Here is a 23,642-nt window from a genome sequence, read left to right as displayed (position 1 = left end):
AACAGCTTTCGCTGGAGCTGGGCTGCCGTGAGCAGCTGGATGTCAGTGTAGGCTGCTGTGTACCGCCACGGGCTACTGTGAGCTGCTGTGAACCACTGTGAGCGGTCAACTGGTGACTGACTGCCTCAGCCGGGAGGAATGCAAGGCTCATAATACAGGGAGCTGTGTCCTACACAACTAGACTGAGAAACAATGGCTTGAACCGGAGTGGGGGAGGGGGAGGCAGAAGACGGGGGGGGGGTGGGGGGGGATATATGACTTCAAATGTGAATTTTAATTTTTTTTATAGTTGCCATTTCTTTCTTCATCGTATTTGTGGTTTTCTTTAAATATTTGAACTTATAATAGGTGTTTTAAAATCCTTATCTACTAATTCCATAATTTCTGTCATTTCTGGGTCTGTTTTTATTTAATTTTCTCCAGACTATAGATCACATTTTCCTTTTTAATTTAATTTAATTTACTTATTTGGTGATTGGAGGGAGCATGTCCAGTAATTCTTTATTAGATGCTAGACATTGTAATTGTTATATTGTTGAATTTCTGGATTTTACTGTCTTCCTTTAAAGAATATTGGGCTTTATCCTGGAAGGCAGCTAATTTACTTGAATATCAGATTGATACATTTGAGGCATGTTTTAAGTTTTATTAGGGTAGGTCCAAAGTAGCTTTACTATTAGGCTAGTAGGAGCCCTACTCCTAAGGCATGGCTTTTTGGTGGTCTCCAGACTGAATGCTCTGAATATTCAACAAGATTTCTCTAGCCCGACCGGTTGAAACTCTAACTTTTCCATCCACGTGTAAAATCCAGTAATTTTTCACTTTATAATTCTCCAGCAATTGTTCTTTACCTGGTAGTTGATTTGAGGCCAGTTTCATGGAGTCTCGCCTCTCACTTCTAGGCATGAGCCTATTATTCAGCGAAAGGCTCATAGGGCTAATATGCAGATTTGTGGAGCTCTTTTTTTGCATAGCTCCCTGATCCCCAGTACTCTCTCCCACAAAATCCAACCTCTTCAGCCTCCCCCATATCTAACCTCTGTCCCCTCACCTCAGCAAAACGGATGTACTCTGCTTGTATTTCCCATTCCTGTGCTATAGTCTGGAAAGTATCTCTGGGCAGACAGTTGGGATAATTGAAAGGCTCATATAATTTATTTACTTTTCCTTTTTTCTCAGGGATCACAATTCTGTGTTGCCTTTGTCCAATATCTGAAAACAGTTATTTCATGTATTTTGTACAGTTTCTATTTTTTTAATGGTGGGAGGGCTAATCTGATACCAGTTACATTGTTATAGTCAGAAATGAGCAGACATTTCAATTTTCACTGGATATAGAATTCTAGGTTGACATTTTTTCTTTTAGTACATCAAAGATGTCATTCTATTTTCTTCTGTCTTTCTTCTGTCTTTCTTTCTTTGTTATCTTTGTTTCCCTATATGCAATGTGTATTTATCAGAATTTAAAAGTAAAACACTTTTACTATTATGTTGTTTAAAAAAGAGCTCAGTGTTGGTTAGTATCAGGGAAATGAGCACACATATTTCTGGTGGTGCAAATTGTCAAAGTCTTCCTGTAGGGACACTTTGTTAAAAATATTTGAGGCCTATAGCCAAAAAAGTGGAAAACCCCAATTTTCCATTAGCAGATGAATGAATAAAGAAAATGTGATATATACATATAATGGAATATTATTCAACCATAAATGGAATGAAATTCTGATACAAGCCACAACATGGATTAGCCTTGAAAACATTATACAGGTGAAAGAAGCCAGACATAAAGGGACAAATATTGTATGATTTCACTTTAATGAGATACCTAAAATAGGCAAATTCATAAAGATAATAAGTAGAACAGAGGTTACCAGGGTCTGGGAGAGGCAGAATGGGGATTTATTGCTTTATGGGTACTGAATTTTAATTTGAGATGATGAAAAAATCTGGAAACAGATAGTGGTGATAGTTATACAATATTGTAAATGCACTTAATGCTACTTCATTTTATACCTAAAAATGTTTAAAATGATACATTTCACGCTATATATATTTTTATCACAATTTAAACATTTTTATTGAGAAGCCTAAAAAGGTGCATCCAATGATACATCCAATAAGTGGTTAATATCCAAAAAATATAAAGAGCTCATACAACTTAACAGCAATAAAACAATCTGATTAAAAAATGGGCAGGGGACCTGAATAGACGTTTCTCCAAAAAGGACATACAAATGACCAATTGACATATGAAAAAATGCTAAATGTCACTAATCATCTGAGAAATGCAAATTAAAACCACAATAAGCTATCACGTCACACCTGTCAGAATTTCTGTCATCAATAAATCAATAAACAGTGTTGGCGAAAATGTAGAGAAAAGGGAATGAACCCTTATGCACTGTTGGTGAGATTGCAAATTGGTGCAGCCAATATGGAAAACAGTATGGAGGTTCCTAAGAAACTTAAAAATAGAGCAACCATATCACCCAGCAATCCCACTTCTGGGAATTTATCTGAAGAAATCCAAAATGCTAATGTGAAAATATATATGCATTATTTACAATAGCGAAGATATTGAAGCAATGAACGTGTCTGTCAACAGATGATTGGATAAAAAAGGTATGATATACATATATACAATGGAATATTACTTGGTCATACAAAAGAATGATATCTTACTTTTTCCCCCCCTTCTTCCACGTCCCCCCTGCCCACTCCTGTTCAAGCTGTTGTTTCTCAGTCTAGTTGTGTAAGACACAGCTCCCTGGCCCATGCTGGTGTTACGAGCCTTGTGCTCTCCCTAGCTGAGGCAGTCTGTCACCAGTCGTCCGTCCATCGGCTGCTCACAGTAGCAGCCTAACAGCATCCCACGGCCACTCATGGCCACTCATGGCGGCACACAGCAGCCCACGGCGGCACACTCCAACCTCCGGCTGCTTAGGACAGCCCAGCTCCAGGGAGAGTCATCGTTCACAATCTTGGCTGTAGAGGATGCAGCTCACTGTCCCATGTAGGAATCCAGCCGGCGACCTCAGTGATGAAGGTTAGGAGCACGGCACTCCAACCACCTGAGCCACTGCACCAGGCAGGCCCCAAAATCTTACCATTCGTGACATGGATGGATCTAGAGGGCATTATGCTGAGTGAAATAAATCAGACAAATAAAGATAAATACCATATGATTTCACTTATATGTGGAATCTTAAAAAAAAATGAACAAACAAAACGAAACAAACTCTTAGATTCAGAAAACAAACTGATGGTTGCCAGATGGGAGAGGGGTTGGGAGACGAGGTGCAATAGGTGAGGGATTACGAAGTACAAATTCGCAGTTACAACATAGTCATGGGGATGTTAAGTACAGCATAGGGAATATAGTCAATAATATTTTAATAACTATGGTTTCAGGTAGGTACTAGACTTATTGAGGGATCACTTCGTAAGGTATACATATGTCTAACCATTATGCTGCACACCTGAAACTAATATAATATTGAATTCAACTATAATTGAAAAATTAAAAGAAAAAAGGAATTGTCCTAAGGAAAAAGCAATATATGTAAAGATTTAGTCACAAAGATGTTTTGTTAAGAGTATTTTTATAAAAATAAAATGAGAAAAAAATGCAACGAACACAAAGAATAAAATTTTAAAGAATCCACTGACAAAATGGAAATCCATGGATGAAATGGATACTACGCTGTGTGATAGACTGCCAGATGGGCATTAAAAAAAAGAACTATGTTGTAGAAGAATAACTGTGGAAAGACTAAAAGGAAATGCTCCAAAATGTTAGCAGTGGTTATGTCTAGGTAGTAAAATTATAGATGATTTTTCTTTTCTTTCATACAATTTTTTATATTCTAAATGTATTATAATAAATATGCATTATTTTTAATAAACCAAAAGAAAAGCACAATAAAGGTTATCTTTAAATGCTTTAGTCATCCTTCATACCTCAGCTGAAAAGTTACTTCACCTGTGAACTGTTTTCAGAATCTTCCAGCTGAAAATAGTTCTTTCCGTCTCCAAATTCTATAGCCCGTTATATGTCTCATCATGGTACTTATTACACAGTCCCTGTGTATCAAAGTTATTTATGAAACTGACTTACCGCTCTTGCTCCACATATGTGAGCTACCTTTAGGCACTACCTAAATCTGTGATATTGCCTATTTCAGCACTACTTGATAAACAATCTGTATCACTGAGTCTGGCACACTCAGGCAAGGTCAAGTCTGACCCAGGTACCAAACCTGATCTAGAGGAAGGGTTGGGTTCCTTTTGAGTTCACGTATTTCTAAGGTTAGTGATACTTGGATGGATTGTATAAACCAGGATTTTGAAACAAAAGAATTTTGGGGGAAGAACAACACTATGTAAATAACATATATTTATCAAGCAATTAACATAGACACAGGACATTAATTACAAGTATGGTTTTGTTTAATGAAAATCCCTCTGCCTAGAGTTTCTCTCCTGCGGTTTTTAGATAAGACAAGGGTCTCAAGGTCTGGGTGGTTCTTACTAAATTCTATTCTTTTTCTTTTCTTTTTTTTTTTTTTAAAAGATTTTTTTATTGGGGAAGGGGTACAGGACTTTATTGGGGGAACAGTGTGTACTTCTAGGACTTTTATCCAAGTCAAGTTGTTGTCCTTTCAATCTTAGTTGTGGAGGGTGCCGTTCAACTTCAAGTTGTTGTCCTTTCAGTCTTAGTTGTGGAGTGCGCAGCTCAGCTCCAGGTCCAGTTGCCTTTGCTAGTTGCAGGGGGCGCAGCCCACCATCCCTTGCGGGAGTCGAACCAGCAACCTTGTGGTTGAGAGGACGTACTCCAACCAACTGAGCCATCTGGGAGCTCAGCGGCAGCTCGGCTCAAGGTGCCGTGTTCAATCTTAGTTGCAGGGGGCAGAGCCCACCATCCCTTGCGGGACTCGAGGAATTGAACTGGCAACCTTGTGGTTGAGAGCCCATTGGCCCATGTGGGAATTGAACCGGCAGCCTTCAGAGTTAGGAGCATGGAGCTCTAACCGCCTGAGCCACCGGGCCGGCTTGGCAAAATTCTTTATTTCTCTGAATGTAAACTCTGTAAACTTTTAAGTCCTATGCTAATGTTATTATTAATGAGGTTTTGAAATAGAGAACTGATCATAAGATCATGGAATAACTAGGAGAGACCAGATATATACCTCCCAAGAGACCTCCACAAGGTATTTATTTTCTTGGTTTGCTTGCCATGGCCAGGATCTTGCAAATATCCCTACAGATACATATATCTGGTTTTGTCAACAGAGAGTAGATCCTGGGGCCAGACTCATATCAGTCAACCTCACAGCTGATAAATAAATCAGAGTATATAAACTAGAATGTCAGCTTACCAATTTACACGTACTATACCTGCCATGAAGGACAGAATAATTGGGTGAGCAAACCAGCACTCTAACTTTCCACAAATATTGCTCCTAATTTGGTTCACCAAGTTATGTCCAGGAGGTTGCCTGGTGAGCATGCATGTTTCCATGACTGCTGTAGCAAAGTATCACCAACATCACTGCTTAAAACAGCAGAAATGTATTCCTTGTTCTGAACTCCAGAAGTCCAAAATCACTGGATCAAAATCAAGGTGTCAGCAAAGGTGCACCCCCCTCAGAGTCTCTAAGAGAGAATCTATTTCTGGCCTTTTCCAGCTTCTGGTAGTTGCCAGCATTCCTTAGCTTGTGACAGTATCACTCTGGTATCTGCCTCCATCTTCACATTGTATTCTCTGTGGGTTTAAAACTCACTCTCCCTCTGCTTTATAAGGATACATGTGATTGCATTTAGGGTCCACCCAGACAATCCAAAATAATCTTCTCATCTCAAAATCCTTAATTTATTCATACTTGCAAAGATACCTCCACGCTTTATTTTTTATTTTTTATTTTTGCCATATAAGGTAATATTTATAGGTTCCAGGGATTAGGCGATGGATATCTTTTTTGAGGAGGCACATTTTTCAGTTTACCACAGGATGGAAATTGGGATTAGAGAGTAAATTATACTACTAGACAGATTGAAAGCATAAGGCTACATTGTGTGATGCATTTACTTTCACAGTGGGGATGGCCTTGTCAAATGGCCTGAATACTTAAGCTCATTGCCAAGATTCATTCTCTGAATACAGGGATTGAATGGTCATTGCCAGTGTTTACTTCTATGACTGCTTTTTGATGCTTCCATAGCTAACAAAACTCCTTTTGATTGGCCTGGTTTTCCTTCTTTCTCTCTCTCTCTCTCTCTCTCTCTCTCCCTCTCTCTCTCTCTCTCTCCCTCTCTCCCCCCCCCCCCCACCCTTTCCCTTCCTCCCTCCCTTTCTTCCTTCTTTCATCTTTCTCTAGCCTGGAAGCTGTTCTATTTCTTTAATTAATGGCTTTGCATAGCTCTGTTATAATCCACTCTATGTTGATGTTTATATCTTAATTTTTAATGGACAATTTTTTTACTGATAAAATAACATGGTCTAGGGGCTTCTTCTCCCAGAATAGTGAAGTAAAGTTCTAAGAGTCCTACATTTCTGCAGAGAACAACTGTAAGCTCAGGACACCACACAAAAAACATCTACCTGAATGCTCTGGAGAACGAACCAAAGCAGGCATGTTTTAGAGGAGAGCCAAAACTTGGAAGAAGGGATTGGCGAAGAGTGAGTTCCCCATTTTTGCAGTGTTACCTGAGGGCAGACCACATTCACAGTGAGGCATGGGACAGCTAACACTTTGACAGAAAACCCACCGTCTATCTGGCCTGAAGAACCTGAGTTCAGTGCCCAGGGCACTCACAGCCATGGGAAAGTGAGAAGGCAATCCGAGAAAAGAAAGAGCCAGAAAATGGGGCCCCAAATCTGTTTATAAACACTGTCCAAGTCTGCACAATCTCTGCTTGTGGCAGACTCAAAGCAGCTTGCAGTTAAGGCTGAAATAATTTAACTGAGATCTGTGCTACCACCCACCACAAGTGAGAGAGAATTTGCAGTTTGATCCCAACCCAGTTAATCATCTACTCAGAAACAATTATACATTTCAGAGGAATAGAACAGAAAACAGTCTCCACAACATAACATTCATAATGTCTAGGATGCAATCCAAAAGTCTTCAATGTACACACACACACACACACACACACACACAAAAGTGTGACTAATTCTCAAGGGAAAAGACAATCAATAGAAATTAGCCCCAAGAAGACATTGCTAGTTATTGAGTTATTGCCTCTCTGCTCCAGATTCATCCTTTTTGCCTGCTCTTATACAAATTGATGGGGCCCTTTGAATATTTTTTCCTTTGCCAGTGGGCACTGAAGTTTTATCAGTAGAAAAGTGCTAGAAAGACAGTACAGGAGAAAAGCCTTTTGCTTCCAGGTTGTGATGTGCTCACTTAGCAGGCTCCTGCATTACACATGGCTTCATCCGGTTCTTGGTAGCCAGCAGCATCCAGAGGCCAGCAGCTTTCCATCATAAGCAACCCTTAGGAAGTTTTGTATTGAAAGGTCAGACATCTTCCTCTGAACAGCCTTCCCTGACACCGTAGAGGTCAGACTTCCAGCAAATCCTGTGGGCGTGGCACTGCAGCTTCTTGTCTGCCATTTAGCATATTAAACTTTCCTTGTTCAAATTACTGTGTGATTTCTCTTTCCTGGTTGATCCCACACTAATACAATGACTCATCAGAAAAGTTTAAGAAATACCGGTAGATTTAATTAGTGAAGCAATGAATGATGGATGAATACAACTTTTGCCAATATTCATTCCTTACATTTGCAAGGGTACACTCTGTCTGTCCAGTCATAAAAAGAAATAGATTTGCCCTCAATACACAACCTTAATTCAAGCTGGGTTTGGTTTCCCATGCTCCTTCAGCTCCCCAACCTGACTGCCTTTTTCACTTCTTTTTTTGCCGCTGGCCACTGCCATTGGCCTCGTAGGAGAGGGTTAACACCCTTGTTTATCAGTTCTTTCTGATTTTATTGACCACCCTGGCTACTCTGGTCAGTGGTCAGCCTTGCTTTTTGGCCAGTGATCAACTATTCCACCTGTTCCCGCTGTTGATTTTCAAAGATCTCTCAAATCTTTTCCAGCATGCTCCTATTTCATCAATATCTGGTTTCCTTTTTGTAAGCAGGCAAACCGTTACATATCATCTCAATTTTTTATAACACACACACCCACATTAATGGGTCTTACAAAAATGGGCAAGAGGCAAGCACACACATCCTTAGGAATAGCTTCTGGATAAAAATATCTGAGACTATGAGAATACAGTCTTCCTTAGGATTAATGGTCTTCTCCTCAGCTATCTTCTCCTGTTTTCCATTTCAAAAACTTCTTTCATAGCTGAGTGACAGCTTTTTGCCAAAGCTGCAAGCAGATCAAACTCAAACTGGAATTGTGTCCTGCTGGCACTTTAAAATTCTTGAGCTCTTTCTTCCTCACTATGTGCTGGATATACTTGTACGCAATGTCAACGCTTCCCCGTTGTCAAATTAATGAATTCACTAAAAAACAAAACCACACTGATGAACACCCACTATCCTTCTTAAGTAAGTTAGAGGCTAACCAGGGGGTACAGAGGTGAACACTCTCCCTATACAGCTCCCCCCTTCAAGGGTAGCCTTCTCACCCAAACAGCTTTCTCTCTGCATTGCTGGACTGGCAGAAAGAGAACTGGGTCTTTTCCAGGTCTCCCTCCCCCATCTAGTTACTACCCTCTTCAAATGGGGAAGTCAGTGCTGAATTCCCTCCCTTGACAACCCCCTATCAAAGCTTTTTGCCAACAAAACAGTAGCCAAAGATGGACTTTCCAGGTCCGTGACAGTTCTCAAACATTAGGACAGATCTGTTTCCTGGGGTCACAGAGTGAGACCAGGAAGCCAAAGTGCTCCCCCACATTCTACTGCCCTTGGGAAAAACAATAAAGATCAATTCAGTTTTCATTAAGGAAAGGGCAGTCTGCCATTCCCAGAAGGAGCAAAAATCCTTTGTGTTTCACCGTTTCCCTATCATCCCAGATGCTAAAAGAACACTGAAGCTCTGATTCTTTTACTCCCATCCTTGTTCCAGAGGCTAGCATTTATCCCTTCATGCATTCCTTTGGCACTCTGCCGGCTTATGGGACCACCCGCAGAAGCCTCCAGCAATCTCTAGGGGAGTCCTAGGGATAACATCTTTTTCTGTGAATTGGAGAAGGGAAGCAGATCTTGGTCTCCCTCATACTTTGACAGGAACTGATGAACTTAAAAATTTGGGTCTGATGTCCTCCCTTGCCAAGCCCGTTCAGGCCAAGGTCTGAGTAGGTGAGTGTTTGAGGGGCAGTGGGGGGTGGGGGGGATGCCAGGAAGTGGTCTTAATGCGGGTTGAGGAAGTTTGGGGCATCCTGGGAACAGAATGTGCTGGCCCAGGCCCTGAGCCATCCCCACGTCCCCACACCCCTCCCACTTCCCTGGTCACTAACCAGTTCCAGCTGTGGACAATCCTGGCCATCACTCCCCATCTGGCTTCTAGGAACTCATGACTAATTAAACGAGTGTGTGTCTGTGTGTGTGTGTGTGTGTGTGTGTGTGTGTGTGTGTGTGTAGGGGGTTCCTCTTAAAAACAAAAGTTTCAAGAGTAACAGCTTGGAGAGAACCCAATTCCATTCAGCAAGGGAAAGTTCCCGTTCTCCTGATCCCCTCAGGGCTCTGAGGGAAAAATCAGTCAGCAGCTAACACCATGTTTCTCCTACATGTCTCTAGATCATCAGCAGTGTCTGGGCTGGCACTGACTTGGTTACAACTTATGTTTTTTTTATCACCTCCTTTTTCCAGTTTTGGGCCCCACACTTGCCCTTTATATACTAGGATGTCCAACGCTTCAGGCTACCCTTTAAGGGTGGTTGTCACAGGGGGTGGGTGATAGTTTAGAAATTGGCTTCTCCTGCACTTGGAGACCTCTATAAACTTTTGCCCTCCACCCATAGCCCCATAGCCTCTGATCATTAGAAAATACTCTCAGGGTCTAACCTTATCACTCTTGCAACAGTAGAACATATTTTAATTAAAAATATTTATATACAAACTCTTTGCCTCAGTCTGTGGGCAGAGAGGGAAACCAGGTTGCAGGAAGGTAGCAAGCCAGCCAAAGAACTCAGGAGTTCTTTCTCTCAGAATCAAGTTCTCTTTGAGAGGCAGACAGACCACATATCCTAACCCTTCACACACATTCCCACAATTTCCACATTAAGACATGACAAATTCAAAGGGAAAAAGAGCTGGGTCAGCGTGGCTCAGAGAGTGGGGGCTGGTAGAAGGGGAGGTTATGACACCATTATGGGAACAGTTAGTCATGCAGTCCTTGCACTTATGCCCTGCCTGCAGCTTCTGGCTCTAGGGAATTTTGTTTGGGTGCCTGTGGAAACTCTTGGGAGGCTGCAAAGGTCATAGCTTAAACCTGAGGTTCTGCTGCTTACAGCTGTGTGACTGGAAGCAACCTTTTGGAGACTCAGTTTCCTCTTTTGTAAAAAGGTGATAATACCTGCCCTCTGAGTTGTTGTTGAGATTTAAATGAGGTAAACTATTTGGCAGTTTTTACTGTTTTACTCTATTCTATCCTGGTTCCTTAGTATCTAGACTGTGGTCCCATTGCCCAGGGTGCCCGCTCTGTCACCTTTCATGATACCCACCATCTCTCTCAATAACACACACTCTTAAGCATTCCCACTGTCCCCCCTTTTATTTCTTTCATGAGGTGCCTAAGGGGAGGGAGTAATCTGCTATCACATTCACTTTACTTTACTCCTTTTCCACATATCCTCCTCTCCCAGCACTATCCTCAGCTCCTGCCCCTCCCCTGTCATCCTTACTGCTTCCCGTTGCTGCTGCTTCCATCCCAGCTGGTCTCCAGGGGCTGAGGCTGGCCAGGCAGAGCTGGAGCTGAACTCAGAGCCACAGACAGTTGCAAGTAAACGCATCAAAATATTACTAGTGGGTCTCTGCTGGGTAGAATTTACTGGTGGTTTTCATTCTCTTCTTTGTTTATTTTGGTATTTTCCAAATTTACTACAAGGAGTAATGAATAACTTTTATTCAAAAAAAAAAAAAAAGAAAACTTTAATCATAAAATATATAATTTTCAATTGGCCCATGTCCTCTTCTCAAAAGAAGAGGGATTAAGTGATACAGAATTGTACACCTGAAATCTATGTAATTTTACTAACAATTGTCACCCCAATAAATTAAAAAAAAAAAAAAAAGGAAGAGGGATTAAGGCAGGGGTGTCCAAACTTTTTTCCACGGTTTTCACCAAGGGCCATATGCGGTAAAATACACAAACAGCCGGGCCACTCACTCGAGGTGAAGTACGTATTGCCTCACCTGGCTTATTTAAATAAACTAAATATATTTTTGGAATTTGCTGCGGGCCAATTAACAATGGATTGTGGGCCGCAGTTGGCCTGCAGGCCGCAGTTTTTACACCTCTGGATTAAGGGATGGGGTATGGAAAGAAGGAAAAAGGAACAGGGTGGAGAAAAAGCCCTGCAGGGGGCTGAGCATGAGCTGGTTCCCCAACTCCATCATTTCCTGGGGACATCAGCCTTGTGGTGACCTCAGTCAGAGCCTCTGTCACTCATCAGTCAGAGGCTCTCTGTCCTTCCTTGCCAGTCACTGGCCATTTGGGACTTAGTCACCTGATTGTTACCCAGTTGAGTGCGGGGTGGGTCATGGGGACCAGCATGATTAAGGGCAACAATATGAGTCAGGAATATCCCCCACCTCACTCCTGAGCTGTGAAAGGCTCCCCCGGAGCCTATCAGCCTTTCAGCCTGGGGTTTGGAGAAGGGCTCAAAATTGGAGTCCTACTGAGAACATGAGTTCAGTAACCCTTTCCGCCATTTGTACCACTACTTCCCTGTGATTTGAGCGGTATGCAAATGTTGCATGGTGCATGAATGGTAGTGGAACCTTTTGTGGCTCCTAACCAGCTAAAGAACAAAGTGCTGAGAATCAGTGTGCATGTAAAGAGCTTGGGTTATGGAGTCAGCTGGAGGATTTGAATATAGGCCAGACCAATCAGGAGCTCCATGTTCTTAGTCAAGTTTCCCTCTCTGGGTCTCCATTTCCTCTTATAAAAAATGACCAGAATATTTCTTCCCTCATAGGAGGGTTGTGAAAATTAAATGAGATAATATATACATCACCTAACACAAAGTAGGCTTTTAAAATTTAAGTTTTTCTCCTTTTCCTTAAACAGCATTCAAGCCCCTCTACACTCTGGTTCCCATCGGCTTTCCTACCCTGGTCATGTATTTGACAAAGGTTTGGTAAGCATTGAGTTAGCCTGGGGTAGGCGCTGGGGACTCAGGGGTGAACGAGGCAGCCCAGACCCTCCGCAGTTACTGAGCACAGCTGGCTTTTCTCAACTCTGCACTTTTACTCAAGATCTGTGCTGTCCCTGCCCCTCAGCTCTCTTTTACCTCATCCAGCTCCTAGCCAGCCTCCAAAGCCCAGCTCAGTTTGCCTTCTCAGCGAACTGCCCCACAGTCCCATGACCTGTAGGATGGGTATCTCCTGCCTGGCATCCTGGTTTCCTTTGTTTCAGGTCCTTGGGTTGGCCTCACCCTATCTGTAAGCTTCCTGCAGGCAGGCTTCAGCCTTTTACTTCTTTGTGCCCTTGTTAACCCTGACCCATATGCCAGGCTATTTAACACTTGAAATCATGACTTTTTATTAAAGCAGACACAAGTAGGTTTCAAGAGCATTTAAATTCCCAACTTGATCTTGGGTGCAAAAAAACGAAGATCTCATCCTTTATTCCTTCACCTGAAACCCAAACATCTAAGCTGCTTCCTATGTCAGGTTTCATAATTTTTTTCTTATTCCAGAGTAGACAGGGAGACATAAAGATTGAAGATGAGTTTGTTGCCCCAGCATCCCTGAGGTACAGGAATGTCCAGCTAGAGGGGATGGCCATGGTCCTTATCTCTAGTGTGCCAAGATTCTGCTTCTCACCCTTCTAGGATGCCCACCCCTAGGACAGTATGATATGTCTTCCTATCTCCAGCAGAGGATTCTGGGGCATGGGTTGGGGGCTCTTCTTGACTTCTCCACTCTGGCAGGGCAGGGGTTAATGGTGAATTACAACATATCTCTGGGTTGAGTCATCTCCCACTGCCACTCCCCCCAATTTCCCTCCCCTGAAGTTTTATAAAGAGGACCAGAGACTAGAGAGAGAAAAGAACTGGAGGTAAGAGCCCCCCCATCCATCCCATCTAGCCCTACTCCTCCAGGCTCCCAGAAATCTCAGGGCAGAGGCCACAGACAGCTTCTGGAACTCCTGCCTGGTGGGACCATGAACTGGCAGCCGCTGTGGCTGGGCTTCCTACTTCCCATGACAGTCTCAGGCCGGGCCCTGGGGCCTGCAGAGAAGGAGGCAGCAGTGGTGAGTCTCCTGGGTAAGAGGGACCCAGGCCGGGGGTGGGGTGGGGTGGGGTGCTGCTCCATAGTCCCATCCAAGCCTTCCTCCTGACCTGCAACCTGTCTGCCTTTCCCTTCCTTCCTCTACTCCGTGATCTCCCACTGCCTGTCTCCCACTCCTTCCCCTTGATCTACCTGAGCCCATTCGCTCAGGTGCCTTTCCTTTAGTCCTTCTGTGTCTGTCCCTTCCCGTTCTCACGTTCCTATTAAGTGACTTAGAAGCTTTAACCCCTACCCCCACTATAGGATTACCTTTTGCAATATGGGTACCTACAGAAGCCTCTGGAAGGACCTGATGACTTCAGGCCAGAAGATATCACAGAGGCTCTGAGGTGAGAGGTCATAAGGCACACGCCTTCAGGGTCGAGATCGCAAGGTCTTCTTTCCCTCTTCTCATCCTTTCCTCTCCCCAGGCCCACCTCTGCCTGACTCAAATCCATGTTTCGATCTGGGGAATTGGCAGCTCTCACTGTTAGGGTGGTGGGCACGGGGTGGGATGGGGCTTCAAAGAGGAGGAGCACAGTGATGGGATCTTCCAAGGCTTTAAGCACTCCTTTGCAGGCTATCGTATTCAAATACTAATATTGAGTCATGAAGTATAATTTATAAGTAAAACTGTGAGTTGAGTTGAGGTTGAGTTGTTGACATGATGTTGCACTTTGCAGACATTTAATTCATCATTTATTTATTTCTATTTTGAAGTTTTCTTTTTATAATATGGATCATTTTTCTTTTTGCTCTCACATACATTCACAGTCCCTTGAAAAGCCACAGTGCCTGCACTGCCTGAGGGATGAAGTTGCTTCAGAGCACGCTGGGCTGGGTGGAGGCCCAGGCAGGAGGGCAGAAGGCTGAGGGAGGACAGGCCCTCGGGTAGGAGAGTCTCCAAAGCAGGGGGCAGGATACTTCCCAGAGCAGAAGGTTAGATTACAGTGGGGGAAGAAGGCTACACCTGAGGGAAACTTACTCGAATAAGACTGAAGATGGGGAGGTGAAGTTGGAATATTGCCATTTCTGCAGAACAGAAGAGAAAGTCCAAATTATGAGGACTGGGTGCTGAAGTAACTCCATCAGCTTCAGAGATTCTGTGCCTTCTCAGCTAAAGCCTTGGGCAGCAGGGAGCCAAAGAGCCATCCCTAGTTCCCCGTCATTCCAGATTCCCCTGCCTTGCTGAAACTGTCCTTCTCTTTCTTTTCAGAGCTTTTCAGGAAGCATCTGAGTTGCCAGTCTCAGGTCAACTGGATGATGCCACAAGGGCCCGCATGAGGCAGCCCCGTTGTGGCCTGGAGGATCCCTTCAACCAGAAGACCCTTAAATACCGACTCCTGGGTAAGGACTGAGCCAGGGAGAGGAAGGGATAGGCATGGGTGGCATGGAATCGGGACAGTCTGTATTAGCACGTTGCTGAATGATCACCTGGTGATTACCTGATCATCCCTTGGCTGCAGGGGTTGTTACATAGCTTTGCTGGGTGAATGCACAAACTCAGGGGAGCTCTCTGGAGTTGGCAGAAGGATCTATATTTCTAACCTATTTTCTGGTCCAATAACCAGGCCGCTGGAGAAAGAAGCACCTGACCTTCCGCATCTCGAACCTGCCCTCCACCCTTCCACCTCACACAGCCCGGGCAGCCCTGCTTCAGGCCTTCCAGTACTGGAGCAAAGTGGCCCCCCTGACCTTCCGGGAGGTGCAGGCTGGCTGGGCTGACATTCGCCTTTCCTTCCATGGTCGCCAAAGCCCGTACTGCTCCAATACCTTTGATGGGCGTGGTAGGCACCAGCTCTTGGCTCCTACCAAACAGACCTCTGAGATTATCTCTGTCCCCTTGAGCCAGGGTCTCTGTAACCTTAATGTTCCCTATGCCCAACTCCACCCTACACTCTCAACCATCTTCTAACATTCCCTTGGGGAGCAGTTGGTCACCTCCCTGGGAATTTACCAATCTTCCTCTTTGAAGGTTATACCTTCTTCCTTGGCTTAAGTTCCCCTGCTCAGTGCATACTCCAGAGAGGACTGGGCCAGAGCAGAGAGAGTGTTTGGGAGGTAAAGTGACAGAGTAATGGGCATCCCTGGGAGAACTGGGTGATGACAGGGGAATCTGAAAGGAAAAAGAGAGTCATCCAAGAGAGACAGTGAATATAGATGGGGTATTTTAAGGGAAAGGAGTAATTGGAATTTATAACAGGCAGGAGAGCTCCAGACTAGGAGACTCTGACCTCCTTCCTGTCTGTCTACCTTTGCTTTTTTGTCCAGGGAGAGTCCTGGCACATGCCGACATTCCAGAGCTGGGCAGCGTGCACTTTGATGAAGATGAGCTTTGGACTGAGGGAACCTACCAGGGGGTAAACCTGCGCATCATTGCAGCCCATGAACTGGGCCACGCCCTGGGGCTGGGGCACTCCCGATATACCCAGGCCCTCATGGCCCCTGTCTACACTGGCTACCGGCCCCACTTCAAGCTGCACCCGGATGATGTGGCAGGGATCCAGGCTCTCTATGGTCAGTCCTTTCCCCTAGTGATCATGAGGGTCAGTCTGACCAGCATCTCTTCAGGCTGAAAGAGGCAGGTCTAACCTCTGTGGAGGGAAATGGCTTGGCTATTTTCTCTTCCTCCTGCCTAGTTATTCCGGCTTCTACATTCAGGAGCTGTTTTTCTGACATTTCCATGTCTAATTTTCCTTCAGGGCATCTCTCCCTTCACACCCATTCTTGGGGATAAGAATGAAGATTCCAGCAAACCTCCCTCCCCATTTCTGGTGCCTCTCAAGACTAAAACATGTCTCCTGCTGATAGCAATATGATCGTGCCTCCCACCAAGGAAAACTCTATAGGATTCCCTTTTCCCCTCTCTATGGGACCTCTGAGCCAAACTTACAGATGAGTGGAGAGATCAGCTGCTGTGAGTTCTCTCTTTTCTTGCAGGCAAGAAGATCCCAGAAATAAATGATGAAGAAGAGGAGACGGAACTCCCCTCTATACCCCAAGTGCCCAGAGAACCCAGTCCCATGCCCGATCCCTGCAGTGTTGAACTGGATGCCATAATGCTGGGTGAGGCCCTTCCCCTCCAGGCTGTAGGCAAGCAGTGGGAGCAGCCTGTTAACCTTGAGACTTGGACAAATGGGAATGACATGGGACCTCAGCATGAGTAGTGGAGGCTAGACACTAAGCAGGAGTTAGTATTATGGAAGGAGGCACGTGGCATGGGGAGGGGGGGTTCAGAGCCAAATTGAAGATGGGCCAGGCAGGCATTGACCTTCGTTGCTACCCTATAAGGGCCACTAAAACACATCTGAAAATACAGCAAGATGGAGAAAACTATATTAACTGGAATGTCTATTAGAGAGGGATATTGCTTGGATGGACAACTTGGAAGCCACTTGGAGTAGAAAGGGAGGTCCTCAAAGGGGAAGCAGCTATCTGCAGGGCTTTTGTTTTGTTGAGTGTACCAGTGCTGAATTAACCTGAACAACAAAGGAGAGGCTGAACACTGGTCCTCCTTCTCTGCACCCTTAATTTTCTTGACCGAATTTTTGAGGAATCAGCCTGTGAAAGGAGGGCAAATTATCAGCCTGCCTGAGATATCTACAAGTCTTTATTTGACCCTTGTCTTTTGAACTTGTTGACATACCTTTGCTCTCAGGACCCCGCGGGAAGACCTATGCCTTCAAGGGGAGCTATGTGTGGACTGTGACAGATTCAGGGCTGGGTCCCTTGTTCCAAGTGTCTGCTCTTTGGGAGGGGCTTCCAGGAAACCTGGATGCTGCCGTCTACTCTCCTCGAACACAATGGATTCACTTCTTTAAGGGTAAGGGGACTAGTGTACAGTGTCTAACCCGAGGAGGACCTACCATCAAAGAAGCTATAAAAGTGAAGGAGAGATGAGAAGTTTCTGCAAGGGTGGAATGGAGGAATCTGTTCTTTCTTTACATGTTCTCAGGAGATAAGGTGTGGCGCTACATTAATTTCAAGATGTCTCCTGGCTTCCCCAAAAAGCTGAAGAGGGTAGAACCCAACCTGGATGCAGCTCTCTATTGGCCTGTCAACCAAAAGGTGTTCCTCTTTAAGGTATGAAGTTCATAGCAAGGGCAAATCCCTTCTTAGGAGGGGCAGGCTACCTCACACCAAAAAGCCAAGACTTGCTCTTGAAGGGAGATTTGCAGCTGCAGTGGGCTGAGGATAGGTCTCTGGGGTCCCTAAACTCTCTCCTCATCCTCTTCTCCCTATCTATTCCACACCTAGGGCTCCGGGTACTGGCAGTGGGATGAGCTGGCCCGAACTGACTTCAGCCACTACCCCAAACCAATCAAGAAGTTATTTACAGGAGTGCCAGAGCAGCCCTCAGCTGCTATGAGTTGGCAGGATGGCAGCGTCTACTTCTTCAAGGGCAAACAGTACTGGCGTCTCAATCGGCAGCTTCTAGTAGAGAAAGGCTATCCCAGAGATACAGCCCACAACTGGATGCACTGTAATCCTCAGACCCCAGATACCACCCCATCAGGTGGGGACACCGCTCCCTCAGCTACAGGCACTGACTATTCACCCACAGGAACAACCTTGGATACCACCTCCTCAGCCTTAAATAGCACCTTAAACATTGACCAGTCACCCAGAGACACAATCTTAGACATGGCCCCCTCAGACTTTCATTCCTTGCTAATGTCACCCTCCAAGAGGCCTAAGACCTGAACCAAATGTCGGCTCACTAGACTGCAGGTACTACAGCAGAGGCATGGACTATAGACCCTAGGCCTCTAAATGTCCCATCTCTAGTCACCACTCCCTTGTGCTCTTTCCTTCCTGGGCAGTGACTCCCTAACTCTGGGTCAGCCCCTATCCATGTCTTTCCTGTCCTAGGTAGCTCTTCCAACTGTTATCTAGTCTCTGGAGGACAGAGAGATCTCAATCAGGCCTTTAGCTGACAGGTGGCAGCAGCTGGGAAGCTGAATGCCTGGGTCCTGTTCTTCCCAAATAAAGTACAAGAACACAGCATGGCCTGTAAAACCAAGCGCTTTGGAATCCTTGAGAATCACATTTGCTTGTTTACGACCTGAGCAAGTTAATTAACCTTGTTGAGTGTCGGAGTCCCCATCTACAAAATAAGGTTAATACCACTCCTGTAGGGTTGTTGCATTAAATGAAATACTGTACATGAACTTCCCAGCACAGCGTCTGGAACACTTGTGCTTACTAAAGGGTTAACTCCACATTCATGAGGGAAGACCGAACAGCTCTTGCTCTGGCTATGTGTGTATAGTTCCTACAGCAGCCCAATCTGTTAAGGGAACCCTTATCAGGTCTTTAGTGGACAGAGGACTTGTCAGTATGGCTAATTCTTTGTTTTGGGGTGTAAAAGAAAAGAGCAGCAACAACAGAGGCCAGACTCCCTGATTCAGTGTTCAATGCCATTTTATTCACATGCTCCCATGTTCTTCCTCCCACCCATCATAGCCTTGCTGCCCAGGGGAGGGGTATATCTTCCTTCATGCTGTCTGGGAAACCAGGGAACCGACTTTGGGCAGGAGAATCAGAGTGGGGAGAGTTAGAAGGGGTTAGTGGTGGGGAAAAAGTTCTGGTTGAGGAGGAGATTAGCATCACCTACAATGAGAGTCAGAGAAGGCACTTGATCCCACTCAGCCCGAAAGACCAGGCTCTTTTGGGCAACAGGCAAGTCTCTGGCAGGTGGGCCAATGCTCTCCTTGGAGCAAGAAGCCAACATCTGGGGGAGGTGGGGGCTGAGCCAGGCACTGCGCCATGGTCTTCCCCACATCAAGGAGGGAAAGGGAAGCACCATGGAGGATAGTACCCCCAACTGAGGTAGGAAAAGGGAGCTTGAGTCTATGGGGTCAGGGAGGTAAGGCTAATCAGGAACCCAACTACCCCCTAATAAGGAACCTGGGGATTGGGGGAATCCTGGAGCACCTCTGTGCCCTTCTCTCCATCAAAAAGCTATCAAGTGATTTAGGAGGCTTCCTGATTTTTCTATAGCTCCTATAAAAACAAGACGCCGTATTTTACCATTGTGAGGCAAACTGAGATGGGAATATAAAAGGCTATTTGGGTAAGGGCCCCCTTGGTTTGGAGGGAATTAGGGAATTAGTTACTTTAGGGACCGAGTCACCTCTATTATTAGGCAGAGGTAGCTAGTAGCTACTCATACTTACATTTCTCTCCCCTCCCCACAAGATTCCTCTCTATCTGTCCCTGAAACCTATCCCTACAGGGCCAGTCTAGGTTGGAACACAGATTCTATCCCCAAGTCCAAGAGGTGGGGAAGTTTGTGTGCTGGTCCCGTGGGCTCAGGCCCTGCCCACCTTGTGTTCTCAGACCTTGTGTTGCTAGGGGTGGGGGCATCTGTGGAGGTTTAGGCTCAGGTCTGGGTGGAACCAAAAGGTGTGGTGAGGGGTACAGTGGAACCACAGTCAGAATCCAGGTCCAGGACGGTGTGGGGGGCTGTGGCTTGGCTGCCTGATCCCAGTTGGTGCTCTCGAAGGCTCTGGAGATAACTCTGGAGGGACACAGGGCAGGGGGGGCAAGGAAGGGCCTGAGTCAGAGTTCCCCTCCCATTCCGACCACCCCCATGTGCCCTCTGCCCCACCTCCCCAGAGTGTTCCCCTCGGCCACTCACTGGAGCCAGACCATCAGCAGGGTTCCGGGCGTTGGGGGAAAGCTGTCGCCGGTAGCTGCCCTCGCAGAGCCCCACCCCAGGAGAGGTCCGATGCCACTTGGCCTCTTGCTGACGGATCCGCAGGAGTTGGAGATGCCTTCGCTGGTGGCTCAAGACCACTACTTGGGAGGAGGCAACACAGACTCAGGGAGGCCTCTTTAGAGCTCAAATCCCACCCCTAAACACACTCACACTCTAGAAAAACCCATTTGATTTCCCTGTTTTGGCTCTATCAAACCTCATCTTCCCCCCAGTTCTTCTTAAAAAAACCCCTCTTTGGAATCTTCCTAGTCTCTCTTCCTGGCGTTCCCTGAGATCTTTCTCTTCTTCCATAACAGTTCCCAATAACTCTTCTCTGCTCCTCCTGACAATTTCTCTTCTCATTCTTACCCAGACCTTTGGCTCCTCCAACTCTAACTTCCTTTCAATACTGTCCCCCAGTCACCTTAGACACCTCTGGCTTCTTTCCTCAAGTGTATTTTCTCCCTTCCCCTCCTCAAGTCTGGAAACCAGGGACACGACAAGGCACAGGCTAGCTGCTTCTGTACCATGGCACTAACTCACCATTGGCGTGGCCTCCATGTTCCTCATCCATGAGCTTCCATTGGGCCAGAGCCCCAAGGGCCCCCAGGGCTGGCCAGGTCCCCAGCAAGACCCAGCTATACCAGCAGAGAGGAGGCAAGGCTGGAAGTGCCTGCAAACGTTGGCCCAACCGACTGCCCAGTGCCAGCCCTTCCAGGAAGTAGTCAGCACAGGCCACCAGCACCGCCGCACCCAGCAGGGCTGTACCCAGAACTGTGAATGGACGTGGCCACTGAAGCGTAAGCAGAGCTCCCAGCAGTGCCAGCCCCACCAGTCCCCCGGCCGGCACCCAGGCTGAAGGAGGTTGGTAGATGGGTTCGGTGCTCAGCAGGGCCCCAGCGCCCAGGGTTAGGCCTAACAGGAGACCAGTCAGGAAGAGCCCAACACTGCGAACCAGCATGGTGACCAGGCCGCAGAGGAGTCCGATGCCTAGCGCAATGCCCGCGCTCACCTCCAGGCTCAGCTGTGTTTCTAGCACTCGCTCCTTGTGGCATAGCAGGAAGATCACCAGAGCTCCTGATAGTAGGCCCGAGAGAAACATCACTGCCTTGAAGCAGCGGTAGCCTGGGAAGGGAGGCAGGAGGCACTGAGAGACAGAAGAGGGGGTGGGTCTATAGGGATGGCGCTGATGAATTAGAAGGGAGAGGAATGGCTAAGCAGAGGAGCAGCACACCCAGGGACCTTCAGGCAGGAGCAGAAAGTGATCATCTCACGGAGGGCAGACTTCTCAGGAACGTGAGGGGATAGGGAGGAAAATCCGGAGGTAAGATGGATGCATTAAGGGAAGTAAGTATAGAAAGAAGGTCTAGTCCTTCCAGGGATGGAAGATGGGAAGAAATCAGCGTATGCTGCTTTAGGTTATTGGGCAAGGGTGAAGAAGCCTTAGGCACAGATGATAATTTGGGAATAGAATTTTGAGGTAGGATGGAAGGGGAAGGCAAGTGAAAGTGCCAGGGGTCAGAGCTGGAGGGCAGAGGCGTGGATGGACAAGACGAACTGGCAGGAGCAGTGTGGGCCATACTGAAGGTAGGCATCCCCTGATAGAGGAGTAGAAGTGGCCCAAGAGCAAAGGAAAAAGTGAACATCATACTTGAGGGTGACAGTCTTGGGCAGCTGCCCCCCAACACCGTGGCCCTGCCCTCACCGAAGCAGCAGTAGATGATTCCAAAGCAGCAGCAAAGAGCACACACCAGGGCAGGTGCCAATTCAGGATTGTCCTGGGGTTCCAAGACACATCTTGGGTCTGGAGGCTCTGGGAGTTGTTGATTAAAGGGCCTGGGGTCAGAGGTCATGGCCAGGGGCAGCAAGGCTTCCTCCATGGCCGATGAGAAGGTGGTCACAGAGGGGAAGGTCAGTGTCAGCTCCTCTCATCCATCCACGAATGTCTTGAGGGGGTTGGGAAACCTGCAAGGGGGTAGGGGGCAGGAACTTAGGTGCCCATGAATCTTGAGGACTCTGTACCGCTATTTTTTTTTTTTTTTTGAAGAAAGGCCAATTTCAGGAGTGAGCATGGCCTTGCTGGGGTAACTGAAGAAATCTATGAGATTGGGTGAAGGGGAGTCAGCTGTCTCTTTGCCCTCTGAAACAAGGACACTAAGTAAAACTTAAATGAAAATCTTAAAAGGTAAGGAGACTTTGTCCCCTAGCTTTCCAGGGTGGGAAGGGAGGAGTAGGAAATCCTAGGTCTGTGGAGGGAAGGGTCCAGGGCACTAGTGGGACTGGGGTTTAAGGGCCCAGCAGCCTGTTTCAGCTGAAAAGAAAGCTTGCTCTATCTGCAGCTGGGACCCAATACTACCCCAATGGACCCGGAAGGGTGGGGTTAATAGCGGGGGGGGGGCGGGGGAGGGGGGGCGAAGGAGGAGAAAGAGAATGAGGAGAACAAGTCATGGTGGGGTCTCCCGACAGCTGCTCCATCCCCAGGGAAGGAAAGGGGGAAAGAAGATACCAAAAGAGTTTAAGACAAGGAATCAAGTAGGCACAGTCACCCACATTTGTCAAGAGTTTTGAAGCCTCAGCTTCACGCGGGGATGGAGTTATTGGGGGAAGGGGCATCCAGCCACAGACCTACTCCATTGACCCCTCATAATAAGCAGGCACCTTGCCCACAGACATCTCACATCCTGGTAGCCTCTTGCTCCTCCCCTCAGGACACTGGTAGGACTTTTTCTACCCCGCCCTTTTCCCAGGGGTGTCAGGGCTGCCAGTGGGATTTGAATTCAGTTCCTGAAAGGAGGAGAACACCAAAGAGGGGCTGGCATTGAGGACACTGTGGGAGTGGGGTAGGGCGGATGCAAGCACTTTCTTTCAGCTGTCTTCTTTTGGACATCGAGATCCTAACAGGCTGGAAGGTTGGCTTGGAGAATCCCTGGGGCTCCTCTCCTCAATCCTCTTGGAAGTCTGGGGACCCTAAACAAGGGAAGGTTGGGGAGGGGGTGTTAACTACTCACCACCCTGCCAGGGCTGAGGAGAGGAAGGGGGTAGAAGTGCTTCCCTAGACCCCCAGCTGCATCCCTGCCCGGAGGTCCTAGGAGTCGGGGTGGCTGTCCAGCGTGGGTACCCCCAGGGCCACTCTGTACGTTGCCCCTAAACTCTTGCAAGTCGTAGCCCAAGCCCCGTGAGCTAAATGCAACCAGCTTGGGGGGTGGAGGAAGGGGACAGGGTGTGTGTGTGGGGGGTGACATCACGGGGCGGGCCCCTCCAACTCTTTCCCCTGTGTGTGGGGGACCCAGTTCGCCTACTGCTCTAAGCTGGGACCAGAGACCCTCTAACCATCGGAGGGAAGGGTTCTGGGGGCACAGCAAGAGGTTTGGAGAAAGCCTCTGAATACTTAGGCGATGACTCGACGACTGGGAGGGAGCTCGCAAAGCTCCAACTGGGGTTCCAACGCCCCCCTAGGTCCGGCTTGGTTTCTTCCACTTCC

General features: G+C 46.7%; 2 protein-coding genes across 5 annotated transcripts; one reads left to right on the top strand and one right to left on the bottom strand.

Moving 5' to 3' along the window:
- The first annotated feature begins 13,198 nt into the window (after window positions 1–13,198).
- MMP19 (matrix metallopeptidase 19) lies at window positions 13,199–18,651 on the top strand. Of its 3 annotated transcripts, none has more exons than XM_033116228.1 (9): window positions 13,199–13,246; window positions 13,723–13,808; window positions 14,675–14,805; window positions 15,030–15,245; window positions 15,730–15,975; window positions 16,399–16,524; window positions 17,117–17,281; window positions 17,414–17,541; window positions 17,716–18,650. In XM_033116228.1, exons 3-9 carry the CDS (start codon window positions 14,739–14,741, stop codon window positions 18,160–18,162), a joined length of 1,395 nt encoding a protein of 464 aa, XP_032972119.1. In that variant the 5' UTR covers window positions 13,199–13,246; window positions 13,723–13,808; window positions 14,675–14,738; the 3' UTR covers window positions 18,163–18,650. The 3 variants fall into 3 exon arrangements, with proteins under 3 accessions (XP_032972119.1, XP_032972117.1, XP_032972118.1); XM_033116226.1 differs by having other exon boundaries at window positions 13,211–13,441; window positions 17,716–18,651; XM_033116227.1 differs by lacking the exon at window positions 15,030–15,245 and having other exon boundaries at window positions 13,212–13,441; window positions 17,716–18,651.
- Window positions 18,652–18,871: 220 nt separating this feature from the next.
- On the bottom strand, window positions 18,872–23,393 carry LOC117028386 (transmembrane protein 198). Of its 2 annotated transcripts, none has more exons than XM_033116858.1 (5): window positions 23,170–23,393; window positions 21,867–22,126; window positions 20,705–21,286; window positions 20,102–20,262; window positions 18,872–19,981 (listed from the first exon to the last, which is right to left on the bottom strand). In XM_033116858.1, the coding sequence occupies exons 2-5, from the start codon at window positions 22,039–22,041 to the stop codon at window positions 19,844–19,846; spliced, it is 1,056 nt and encodes a 351-aa protein (XP_032972749.1). In that variant the 5' UTR covers window positions 22,042–22,126; window positions 23,170–23,393; the 3' UTR covers window positions 18,872–19,843. The 2 variants fall into 2 exon arrangements, with proteins under 2 accessions (XP_032972749.1, XP_032972750.1); XM_033116859.1 differs by having other exon boundaries at window positions 20,102–20,259; window positions 23,170–23,392.
- Between the last annotated feature and the right edge of the window lie 249 nt (window positions 23,394–23,642).

Source organism: Rhinolophus ferrumequinum, chromosome 10 (genome assembly GCF_004115265.2).
Source record: "Rhinolophus ferrumequinum isolate MPI-CBG mRhiFer1 chromosome 10, mRhiFer1_v1.p, whole genome shotgun sequence".
Lineage (NCBI taxonomy): Eukaryota > Metazoa > Chordata > Mammalia > Chiroptera > Rhinolophidae > Rhinolophus > Rhinolophus ferrumequinum.
This window is presented reverse-complemented; position numbering and strand designations above follow the sequence as displayed.